A 12395-nucleotide genomic window follows, 5' to 3' on the forward strand; every position below is an offset into this window, starting at 1 on the left:
CTAATAATTATCATATATACTAATATCAAAATATACATTCTAGAAATTTAGTCACGGACGTGACAAAAATCACCATTTCTCAAATTATCTCTCTAAAACTTCACTTTCTTTTTCCTAGTTAAACATCTAAATGACATTAAAACGAAAATTTTGAAGCATTAAAGTTGCTTAGATTATTACAAATTCTTTGAATTTTCTATTTGAGATAAGGTATCAAAATACGCCTAAGATTTTTGGGAAATATCAATTTAGGCTCCACGTATAAAATAGCACTCATGTAGGTTTAATGTTTAAAAAACAATATCAATTTAGGTCTCGATAACGAAATATGACACCTCATTTGTATTACTCTGTTAAGTTCTGATTTCTTTCTCCACCTATAATTGACAGAACTTAACGAAGTAATGTAAATGATGTGTCACGTTCCGTTATCGAGGCCTAAATTGGTACTCTTTCTTAAACATTAAGCCTACATTAGTGCTATTTCGTACGTGGAGACTAAATTGATACTTTCTAAAAAACGTTAGGCCTATTTTGGTACCTTATTCCTTTTCTATTTTGTGGCTATTAACCGTAATTTTGGTGTGTTAATTGAAGTTGAGTAGTCATAATGTTAGAAATTGTGAAGTTGAACAAGTTTTATTTGGTATTTTTAAAATTTAATGGCCATAACATAAAAATGTTTAAATTTATGTGGCCATGGGTGTAATTTACCCGTTGAATAAAGAAATCCTTGAATTTGTTTTCTAATTCTAATTTCTTTTGCTTTTGTTTTGGGTCTTCTTTTCTCTCAAACCTCCGGCAAGGTTGCTCCAACCGGCGATTCGATTTCAACCACCGTTCAGTGTTGACTCCGATCTACTCCGACAATCTTGGTAAGACTTCGAAATCTTTTTATTTCATTAATTTTTGGTATAAGCAGTCTGAATGTATGATTTGAGAAATCCATATTTTGAGTTCGTTGATTTCTGCTTCATTAGGTTGTGACTGATTTTGGATTCTTTTGGATCCTCTAACTGATCTATTGTCACTGAAAGATTGATCTTCAGATATCTGGTATGACCACTCTATGGAGTTTTGCATTGGTTCTTTGGTTTAGTGTTCTAGATATGGATAATTATACTGTTTTTTTTTTTTTTCTAATAGTTTATGAACTTTCTCAATTTCTCCTTTCATAGCTATGGATTCTCACTCCGACTCTTTCAATAGCAACAAGCACCTCAAAGAAGAGTAATATATCTCAGCCAATTTTCTTTTCTCTCATTCTATCTAATAGTTTTTAATTTATATATTTTGTTGTTTTCAGGTTTGTTAGCAATTTGAGTGGTTCTTCTATGAGTGAAATTGCAGCACTTTCAATTGTTGTACCTGTAGGTTCATTTTATCCTTCCTGCTCTTTAATTTCCTATAATGTACTTCCACAATCATTTATTCTTCTTCTTCTTCCGTGTATTTCCTTTTTCAGCTTCTATTTGTTTTGAGACACTCCATCTTCTGCTGCAAAAGTGGTAATCTTTACTCCCATTTTATTTTTCTGTATCAATTCACTACATTTGCCTTTTTTTTTGGGCCTCGCACTCTTACTGGACTTGATCTTTGTTGTTAATAACTTTTTATATGGGCAGTAGTTTTTCCAGGTTCACTGAAATTGGATCACAATGAGCTTTCTTGCATCCTTTTGATTAAAAAAGATGTTGCTGTTGTCTTGTTTTATGAATCCAAGATGAAAAGATTATAGTGCACACTAATTTATTGTAATGATCATTTTATTTTCTGATTTCTACAGGTAATGAGATTTCAAGCATATCAAACAAGAAAACAGACGATGCAATTCTTACTTCTAAGAATTTGGGAAAATATATAGCTACTGTCAGTGTGGACTTCATGTTCATTGTTCTGCCCATGCTTTTATTTTTTACTGTAAGTTCTGCCAAGTTGTACTTCCCATGAACATGATTGTTATAAAAAAAGATATCCTATTTTAGATAGGATTTATCTAGCTGATAGTAGCTGTTCAGTTAAGCAATTGGTAGAATATTTGTTAAGTAGCAGTTCATGAGGGCGAGCCTTGGCGCAACGGTAAAGGTTGTTGTCGTGTGACCGAGAGGTCACGGGTTCGAGTCTTAGGAGTGGCCTCTTGCCAAAAAAATTCGCCGGGGAAGGCTTGCGCCCAGTACACCCTTGTGGTGGGATCCCCCCGACCCTCGCTTAGCGGGGACGCGTAGTGCACCGGGCCGCCCTTTTTAGTAGTTCATGGCATGCGAGTGAAAAGGGAAAAGTTTAGCAAGATAATTATGGTCTAAGTTGATACTGTTATCCGCGCTGATATATACAGAACGATTTTTTCTCTACTTCATAATTCTTGCATTTAGTAAGAGATAATATTGAAAATGCTAGTATCTTTCTGAACTGACAAAAGATATAAATAGCGAATTGAAAATGCCAATTATATTGCTGACGCCAACCAATTAGGGGGGAAGGCTTCATTGAGTTGATTGACTCGATTATTCTCATAATACTTGCAAGTCGCAATAAAGTTTCATGAGGTAATATGTATAATACTAATATCACTCTTATAGTAGTTTGAAGAATATCTACTTGCTATTACTCGTGATTTAGATTCAACTTCTCAACTAACTTTCCTGCTTATTTCTTTACTGAGTGGCTATGAACGAGCTTGACGCCATCATCTCGCCTCTCTTGATATTTTTCCTTGTCTGTTGATATTTTTCCTTGTCTCTTGATATTTAGCCGACCCCGAATCATTTCGGGACTAAGGCTTTGTTGTTGTTGTTGAATTATTATTTCATTGAGGGAATGTTCGTACTGGGTCTCTGGTTAGTAAAAAGAAGGGCGGCCCGGTCGCACTACGCGTCCCCGCTGAGCGAGGGTCCGGGGAGGGGTCCCACCACAAGGGTGTACTGGGGGCAAACCTTCCCCTGCCAATTTATTTGGCAAGAGGCCGCTCCTAAGACTCGAACCCGTGACCTCTTGGTCACACGACAACAACGTTTACCGTTGCGCCAAGGGTCTCTGGTTAGTGATTTGTATTTTTTCATATGCCTCTGTAACATTTCAGTCACTCTACTGATTTAAAATGTGGGATTTTTTTGTTGTTCCAAATTAGCTGTGCTGTAGTTTGATAACGTCTCTCATTCACAGATTCACCATATTATTCTGTTGTGTTGTTTATGGACTTGGTGGTACTAGATTCTGTTTTTTGAATCGTTAACTAATTATTGATGGCAGGTTCTAGCAGAATGGATATTTGTATCCGCAATCCTTTTCATGCTGCTCGTTTTCTCTATTGCAGCTAAAAGGTAGAGCTTGTAAGTCACAAAATTTCCTCATTGGTACTTATATTTTTATTATATCTGTAAGCGTCACATGTACTGTGACTCTGAGGACATGATCAAGTATTATTTGTACTTCAATGCAGGAACATAACATCTGCTTCTTATTCTAAAGAGTCCCTTTCACTCAGGACAATCATCTCCTCATACAGAGTTCTTGTGGTACTCAGTCGCATACTTGTAAACAGTATTAAAAATTAGCATCCCAGTACTTTTGCTATACTATTTTCTGGGTTGGTTACTGCAGATGGTTGTGACATGCATTTCTATCCTAGCTGTTGATTTTAGAATATATCCGAGAAGATATGCGAAGACCGAGACATATGGTACTAGTTTGGTAAGCTTTTTCATGCTGTAGCTGATATTGATAGGCTAAAATGAATTACTGGAACTAAAATGATAAATTTTTTTCCTTTCTGGTTACAATTGCTATTCTTTGGTTCTAGATTCGAGCTAAAGCAGACTTTTCCTAGCTTTATTTAGCATGTAACTGCTGCAAACAATAGAAAGTGTTATTTATTAGTTGATAAATGTTTCATTCTTTCTGTGAATCACGTCTTTGTACTTGAGATAACAATTAGTGGATTATTAGCTTTCCTGTATCCTGTTTACATTTACCTGTCATTTGCCTAATGCAATTGCTTGACCAACCTTTTTCTTAATGAAGTTCTATTCATGAGATTATATTGCATTAGCTGAAATTTCTCCAGTTCTACATTTATGAATGTTGGAATATCAGAAAATTTGCAGCTTTGAAACTTTGCTGCAGCCTTTTTGTATAGGGCTGTCTTATTCTTTTATGAGAATTGTCTTCGTCCTTCATTTAAATCTATTGATCAACGACTGAATCTTACATTTTATGCACAATATCTGAACCAAAAACCTATCCCTATGTTGAACTCTATTCTGTTTTCTGTTCATACCTCCATAACAGTATTAGGGCTGTCCTACTGAAAATTGCTATCCAAAAACTTTCCAAGATTAGTATCTGTACTGAGTATTGAATTTATTTTTATTGGTTTACCTGATCAACATATTGTACTGTGGGAAAAAAAATAATCTCTTTCCAATCCAATTCATCTTGAAACTTCTCAAGGAAAAACTTCTCTCTCATGGGAAATTTGTTCTGTGATGACTATTCCCTTTTCCACTTACAAGTTTGCACCTTTATGTTGCAATCTCAGATGGATCTCGGGGTTGGTTCATTTATATTGGCAAACTCTCTAGTTTCACGGCAAGCTCGAAGCGTATCAGTGGTGTAAGTCTTTTTATGCTTGATGAATTTGAACATCTTGTACATGCTGCTGTTAACTTCATTTTTTAAGTAAAATAGAAGGCTAAACAGATGATCTCAATGTATGGCTCTATGATTTGTCAGAACTCAGAAGGAGTTTGCAACTTCAGTTCTAAGTTCAATTTTTGCTTTTTCCAAGTTAAAGAAAGAGCATGTACTAATTGGATGGTGAGAGGTGAAGACCTCTCAATTACATCCTTCAATTATAAAATTGAAGGATGGTTCCTATGAAAAATATCGATCACTCATGTAGCTAGTGATTTTCATGTTGCTATGTTTAAAAAGACAGCCTTTGATTTTGGGTTTCCATTATCATGTTTTACCTAAGAGCCCCCTAATTATTTGTGGTAGAGATGATAATTATAATGTCTGAGGTCTTTCATTTTGCCACTTGCCTGGTTCTTTCAGCAACAAGTTCTCAGTATGGACATGCCAAGACCCTCTTTGGGATTTCCATTGACGCAGCAGACTTTCTTTCTCTCTCCCACCCTCATATGCGCCTGCTATATATGTGTATTTATGTGTGTATATATGTGTGTGTGTGTGTGTGTGTGTGTGTGTGTGTGTGTGTGTATATATATATATATATGAGGAACTATTGAAAATACAGGTTAATTGACTAGGTTAGCCAATTCTAATAGATTAGGGTTTAGGTTTTCTATTTTTTTTAAATGGAGTTAATGGTTAATTGATCAAACATTTCTTAATGGATTGGTTAACCGACCATGAGCCCCTAATATATTCTGTATTCATATTAAGCTTGTACATAAAACCCTTTGAGTTTTTAATAATCAAAGTGGAAAGGATATATATGGATATGCAGTTGCACAATAGGTAGCTCAGAATCAACCAAAAGATCCCCAAGAAATACTCCTAGTTTGGTTATGGTTGCCTGAATAATCTGTTTCATTCTGAAACCATATCATATATACTTCTTGTATTGGATTGCATTAATGATGATGCTGTTGTTTGTTTGCGCTTTGTTCATGCCATTTTAGGAGCTTGAAGGCTGCAATCAAATCTACTACTCCACTGCTGCTACTGGGTTTTGGTCGAATTTTATCTACTAGAAGTGTGGATTATCAGGTATATTGTATGACATGAGTTACCCTAAATACTGATCCATTTCTCAAAAATAATTTTTAGTGGAGTCCCAGGAAATTGAACTTGTTGATAAGTTAACGTTGTACAATAGTGATGAGCTTTGCCACACAATTGTATGAAATTATAGATTTCAACTGTTTGCTTGTTTCAAAACTGTGAAGTGTTTAATGATCAAAATAATCAATATTTATGGATAATAACTGACAAATTCATGCCTATAAATATTTTCTTTCTAATAAGAAAAGGTATGACTTAGAGAAAGAAAGGAAAGTACAACTTAGAGGACTAGGTGTCCTGCTATATAATTCATTAGAAAACTAAAGGAGGAAATACAAATTGTAAATTATAAACCCAGAAATTTCTTCACCGAAAAGAGCAAAAATAGAATGTGAAAGTTTAACTTATTAAGGTTCTTTAAAAGAGTAATTTGTTTTATCTACAAGTTTTTAAATAGTGCAGCTGACAAACTTCATTTTGAATTTTTTGTCACCACATAGAGAGATTGTCAAATCCTAAACAGATGGTATAATTCCCAGCATAATAGTGAAATAGTTTGTATCAAGCGTATGCCTATTCAAAATTCGTGATTCCACTCAAACGAGAAGAATATATCAAAGTTGATATTATTGGATGTGGATGTGTTCACATGCTGAGTGAGCCTTTACCAATGTACATGGACTCTTTTGTAAGCTTCTTCCGACAAATAAATTATTAGGACTATACATAAGCGGGGGAGGATTTGATTTCACGATATTTTACTTTTAATTTATATTATCATGAATATGTCTATTGTAACTTCTCATCTATTAGATCTGAATAGTGCCAGTTTGGCACCAGTTCTGTGTTAAACTAAATTCGACCTGTCAAAATTGCATTCCAGAAAACAGGAACAATAGATCAAATGATTAATTTCAGTCAATTCTCATGAGAATTAATAGAGGGAAATGTCAATAAGCCGATACTAATGAGCTAGATTTAAACTGTTAGCTTCTTCTGACAAATAAACTTCTTAATAATGTAGATGATTGACTCGTTCTCACTTTCATATATAATATAGTACTTCAAATCTGTTTTGGTATGGATTTGTTCTCCCATGAACCGCTGTTTTTGTACATATGTTTATTCCTTTTCTTTATAGGTTCATACAGGGGAATATGGAGTGCACTGGAATTTCTTCTTTACACTTGCTGCTGTGTCAATTCTTACATCCTTAATTAACATTCCTCCACAATACTCAGGGATTCTGGGTTTAGCAATTTTGATTGGTATACTTTTAAGCATATATTTTAAGTTGTACATGTGGATAATCCATTGATTAGCTTCTGTTGATAGCTCATTTTGATTTGCCAGGTTATCAATCTTGGTTGATTAGTGGATTAAATGAGTATCTGGTTTCTGACAAGAGGGGAACAGATATCATTAGCAAAAATAAGGAAGGAATATACAGTATTCTCGGTGAGATGATTATGTTTTGTACCACTATGTTGAAAAGAGTAATGGTGCTCTTCTTCCTTTATGTTATATGCACTCAAGCATTTTAAGATATCCTGATACAGAAACATCTTTTATTTATTAGATTAGGTATAGCTAATAAAGTACTTGGGTTCTGACCTCTAAGAACGTTTGCTTATAGTTCCACGTACTTAAGCAGCATGTCACTGGGTTAAATGCACGGTTGGTCACTGAACTTTCATGGTTGTCTCAAAATTGTCACTCAACTTCAATTTGTGTCAATAGAATTATTCAAGTTTGAATTTTGTCTCAATATAGTCACTCCGACGACTTCAAGAGCAAAAAGATACATCAAAAGTGACGTGGCTGCCACAACAGCTGTAGCCAACTTTCACTGATGACTGAAACGACACGTGGCTTCCACCTAGATGACACGTGGCTGCCACCTAGATGACCGAAACAACACATGTCAGATAGTTGGCAGCCACATGTCGTTTCGGTCAGCTAGGTGGTAGCCATGTTTTGTTTCGGTCAACAGTGAAAGTTGACTAGTGCTGACGCGGAAGCCACATCATATTTTCGGTGTCGTTTTGCTCTTGAAGTCGCCAGAGTGACTTTATTGAGACAATTCAACATTGAATGATTTTATTGAAACAAATTGAAATTGAGTAACATTTTCAGACCGGCAAAACAAGCCTGGAGACTACTAACTGATTCCTCTTCTCTACTTTTAAGGTTCTCAAAAGGCGAGACTTTTATAATTCAGTCTTTTCTGGATGCCAGAACAGGTCGTAATCCCTCATATGTTTGGAGTAACCATAAATGTTTAGTGACCAATGGTGCATTTAACCCGTATCACTAGCCAAAGCACTTTAGTTTCTTGAGAAAAGTGTGAGGGTAGAAGTTCCACAGAAGTTTAGCACATACATATATATATATATATGTATATTATTTCTCTTAAAATACGTTAGAAGAAAGTCTCAGTCATGCATTACTGGGCAAACAAGTGCAATTTCTGATGAGATCGCTATATTATCCAGCAAGTGCAATGCTGTAGGTCTGTCACATTAATTAATTGAACATAATAACTTGAATATCCAAATGGAGAATGGAACTACTCATAGTGGTTATGTTAGTATCGGTGGTTTTCACCTGGTCATTGATTGACCAAATAAATTTGTTCGGTCACCGTTAGATCTAAGCTTTAGGATTATTTTAGTGTCCACCTTAGGATTCTAAATCTAACGGTGAATTTGGTCGGTCACTGACTAGGTGTGTATGTTAATATTACCAAATTCTATACTGGAGTCTCTGTAGCCACTCATCTATCCCTTGTATGCAATGCCTAAAATATTACCATTTTATTGAACTGCCATATGCTTTTGAATATAATTTTTTTTTTTTTTTTTTTTGTGTGTATGATACTGATATTTCTATTGACTATTATCATTTCCAGGTTACTGGGGAATGTATCTTGTTGGTGTCCAATTAGGTCATTATCTATTTTTTGGAAACCGTTCGTCTACCACAATAAAAAGCTACAAGTGGGCATGGATCAGAGTCTCCTTTCTTACTCTTGTCTTTTGGTAATGCTCTCTACTTCAGGAGATTACATAGAAATTAAGGATCATTCTTTTCAATTAAATAAGTACATGGAAAATTACAATTTTTTTTTTCCTTTCTAATAATCTTGCAGGTCGGTTACTGTTATTCTAGACAGGCATGTTGAAAGGGTTTCCCGTAGAATGGTAAGATGTACTGTCATTTGATTAGCTAATACATAAAAATGGCTTAGTAAAATTGCTGACTGAAACGGGAAAACAAAAATTTGCAGTGCAACATGGCATATGTTACCCTCGTGTTGGCTGAGAACTTTCAGGTAAATGCCCTTATATTCCTGGTTTCAACATATGTTTGTTCTGCAATAAGATCACTGCTATGAACTTCTAAATAGCCCTGACAGTCATAGTTGGCTACCGAGGAGCTATGTATCAAAGTAAAAAAAAAAGGATGGGGGGGGGGGGGGGGTGGGGGGTTGATTTAACCTATAAATTCACATTTTTTTTCTTATCAAACCTGTGTTGATATAAGATCAATACTACTGCATTTCACAGCATGTTGTGGAAGTTGGTAAGTGTAACAGACCATGTAATACACTAGGAATACATGGAACACCATGTACTACACTGATATATTTTACTTAAGAGTAATGCACATATATATACAAGATCTTCCTAAAATCACTCCTTAAATCAAGGAAACTAGAAGCCCTACTAGCCACCTATAGTTGTCTTATAGCAGCCTATAGTCAACAAGCGTGCTATATATTTATTAGATTGACTTATTCTCTAACAGTAAGTATTAGGTATCGCACACTGGGTAGTTAGAGGAGCAATTGTGTAATTCATAAGTGGTGAGACTCCTCTCCCTTTGTGGTGCCTACTTTTCGGGTGGAATTAGCTCCAAGTTTCTCAACACGGTACTAGAACCACCTAATTAATGTTGGGCCACTTAATGTTAGGTCACCGCAAATGTCCAGATGTCAAGCCTTGGGTGTGAGGAGGGTACGTTAATGAATTGCATATTGGCTATTTATAGAGGCAAATGTCCCGAACTTAACTCGGCTCCTGTAAAAATTTCAATTAATCGAAAGTAGGTGAAATTCTGTGAAATTGGTTGCCTCATTCTTCACATCCAGCATCAGTACCTCTTCCGCGAAACCAGTCTGATCTTCATCTGCCTTTCCCCACTGAGTGCTTAGTTTGTCAATAGAAGAATCCGTTGCCCATAAACGTTATCTTATAACCCTATATACTGTAGGAATTCCGGATTATGCCAAATAATTGGTCATTTAGGCTAATAGCATCTTTAGGATAACAAAAATGTAAGAAGAATCACATCTTTTGCAAATGAAAATTATGATATAAGTTTGTAATGTCCATTGAGTTTGAAACTGCATCTGGAAAGAACAATTGACAGCTATCTTGCACAGACACTCCTCTTTAGTAGCTTTTTTGTGTTTCGTGTCCGTTTCATGTCCCTGTGCATTTACTTTTGAAGGCTATTTTAAGAAGCTTATGCTTTAGAAATAGCATTTCTCGTGTCCCCATACCTTAACACTCTTCATTCTTATTACTTTTTCAATATGAAAAAAAAATATGAAAAGATCATCTTATTCAAAACCCCAATTATGAAATCCCTTTTCTCCCCCTTCACACCTCGGAAATTCTTAACCTGAAATGGCTGGGGAGAGGAAAGGTTCTTTTTTAGGGTACTCCCGGGAACAGATCCAGTGGAGACGGGGTGGGGCTTGTAGCTCAGAGGATTAGAGCACGTGGCCACGAACCACCGCCTCTCAGGCCCCCGACTGATTCTACCATAGAGGCCAACGATAGACAATAACTCTCCCCCCGAACACAGCTTACAACTTTCATTGTACTGTGCTCTCCAAAGAACAACTCTTCTCAAAATCTGAAAAGGTGCTAAATTGGAATCCTATTCTAATTACTAAGGGTTCTTGGGGTTCCAGAGGATCCAGCTACAGGAAAACAGGAACATAGAGCTCCCCCACTTTCCGCCAACTCTTTAGTCTTAAGAATGTTGGTTTTAAGAATGAGTGATTGCCCTTCTCCGACCCTTACTGCCCAACCTGAGAGTGTCCATGCAACACAGAATGTGCGTATGAGTTTATTTTCCGTCCTCAAGCGGGACTGTTTGCGAGCTAATATGAAGCATAGGCAGTTGAAAGTTTTTTCCTGTTGTCCAGGTTTTGGCATTATTGATGGTCTCTGGTTTGAGTGGTGGGAGCAAAATTTCTCAACTTGAGGAAGCATTTAATCAAAATTTGCTGGGCACATTTCTTCTGGTGAAAAAACTCACTTGATTTCTCATATGATATGATTCCTCCATCCTTGTCACAATTAATAGAGTGACATCTGTTTTTTTTTTTGTTTTGTTTCGTTGCAGGCGAATGTTCTGACGGGGGTCATAAACTTGTACGTGGATACAATCTTCGTTAAATCATCGTTAGCTCTACTAATCTTGGTTTGTTACGCGTATGTTCTATCAATCATCACTGCAATATTAGGCTTTTATGGAGTTAGGCTAAAATTTTGGTAGTGGGCTTATGATATTATTTGTTTGGTTTAAGATGTTATTTGTAATGCTAGTGATATACAGTTAGGGCTGTAAGTGAGCCGTGCCGCTCATGAGCGGCTCGGTGTTCGGCTCGATAAAAACTCGGCTCGACTCAGCTCAATTACAGCCCAATATACGGTCCATTTCACCATTAGCTTTATTGTGATTTTGTTTCTCATTTCATCAGAGATTTTGGACTTCTGACTAAAATCGTCTATTCACCCATATTTACGGGTGTTAATGAGCCGAATTAAGACCGAATCTAGGTAGGTTTGGCTCGGCAAGGTTGGGCTTGTGAGGACCATATATAGACTCAGTTTAAGAAAAGCTCGCTAACGTACTCAAATTTATATGTTTTAATATTTTGTTATCTAATTTCAGTCTTCTTGGAAATGCCAAATTTATAATTTATAAAACAAATTTAATATTTAATTTACAACAAATTTAAATAATAAAATATAAAATAAAACTTTTTAATTTAATATATATAATATTTAAAAAATAATTGCTTCAAATAATTGAGCTTGTTCGTGAGTTTTTAAATCGAACTTAATGAAGATTAGACTCCTGAGCTTTGATCAAATCTGAGTTTGAATAGGTTGTAAACTATCATGACTCATTAACATCCTCTACTCATATTAAAAGGCTAAGCTGGGGAAATATTAATTTAATCCCTAACGAATAAAGTAGCATCATTTTAGTTTCAATGTTTATGAAATGATATTAATTTAGTTCTAAATGATGAGAATTGGTACCTTAATGTTTTTAGTTTCTAAAGCTAAATTGGTATAATTTTTTAAACGTTAAATTTAAAATAGTGCTATTATTTCGTACATTTAAACTATATCAGCACTTCTTAAAAAACCATGAGGCCCTTTTGTATGTATGGAGATTGCTTTAATATTCGGAATAGCCTTTGTCTACAAGACGAAACGTTTTTTGCTTTATAGATTTCTAATTGCTAGTCCAAACCGTTATCACTATGTCGGCTCTTCAGTATTATTTACATGGAATTTAATGACTAAATGAATTTGGTAATTTCCTGTTAGATCTAA

At 35.5% G+C, this 12395-nt stretch overlaps 1 protein-coding gene across 2 annotated transcripts; it reads left to right on the plus strand.

Moving 5' to 3' along the window:
• Nucleotides 1-725: 725 nt before the first annotated feature.
• LOC136208951 (uncharacterized protein At4g17910) lies at nucleotides 726-11518 on the plus strand. 2 transcript variants are annotated; one of them, XM_066000251.1, is made up of 18 exons: nucleotides 726-875; nucleotides 981-1056; nucleotides 1147-1230; nucleotides 1307-1370; nucleotides 1466-1508; nucleotides 1787-1920; nucleotides 3250-3320; nucleotides 3440-3515; nucleotides 3601-3690; nucleotides 4538-4611; nucleotides 5646-5733; nucleotides 6890-7016; nucleotides 7102-7206; nucleotides 8660-8789; nucleotides 8900-8951; nucleotides 9038-9082; nucleotides 10970-11068; nucleotides 11170-11518. In XM_066000251.1, exons 3-18 carry the CDS (start codon nucleotides 1181-1183, stop codon nucleotides 11320-11322), a joined length of 1401 nt encoding a protein of 466 aa, XP_065856323.1. In that variant the 5' UTR covers nucleotides 726-875; nucleotides 981-1056; nucleotides 1147-1180; the 3' UTR covers nucleotides 11323-11518. The 2 variants fall into 2 exon arrangements, with proteins under 2 accessions (XP_065856323.1, XP_065856322.1); XM_066000250.1 differs by having other exon boundaries at nucleotides 1179-1230.
• Nucleotides 11519-12395: the final 877 nt, after the last annotated feature.

This window comes from Euphorbia lathyris, chromosome 10 (assembly GCF_963576675.1).
Source record: "Euphorbia lathyris chromosome 10, ddEupLath1.1, whole genome shotgun sequence".
Taxonomy (NCBI): domain Eukaryota; kingdom Viridiplantae; phylum Streptophyta; class Magnoliopsida; order Malpighiales; family Euphorbiaceae; genus Euphorbia; species Euphorbia lathyris.

What these genes read in the sequence shown, in the direction of transcription:
- LOC136208951 (XM_066000251.1), top strand. Translation starts at nt 1,181, where the DNA reads ATGGATTCTCACTCCGACTCTTTCAATAGCAACAAGCACCTCAAAGAA. An exon ending in AAAGGGTTTCCCGTAGAATG is followed by an intron (nt 8,952 to 9,037) that starts GTAAGATGTACT and finishes AAAAATTTGCAG; the next exon opens with TGCAACATGGCATATGTTAC. An exon ending in TGTTGGCTGAGAACTTTCAG is followed by an intron (nt 9,083 to 10,969) that starts GTAAATGCCCTT and finishes CCTGTTGTCCAG; the next exon opens with GTTTTGGCATTATTGATGGT.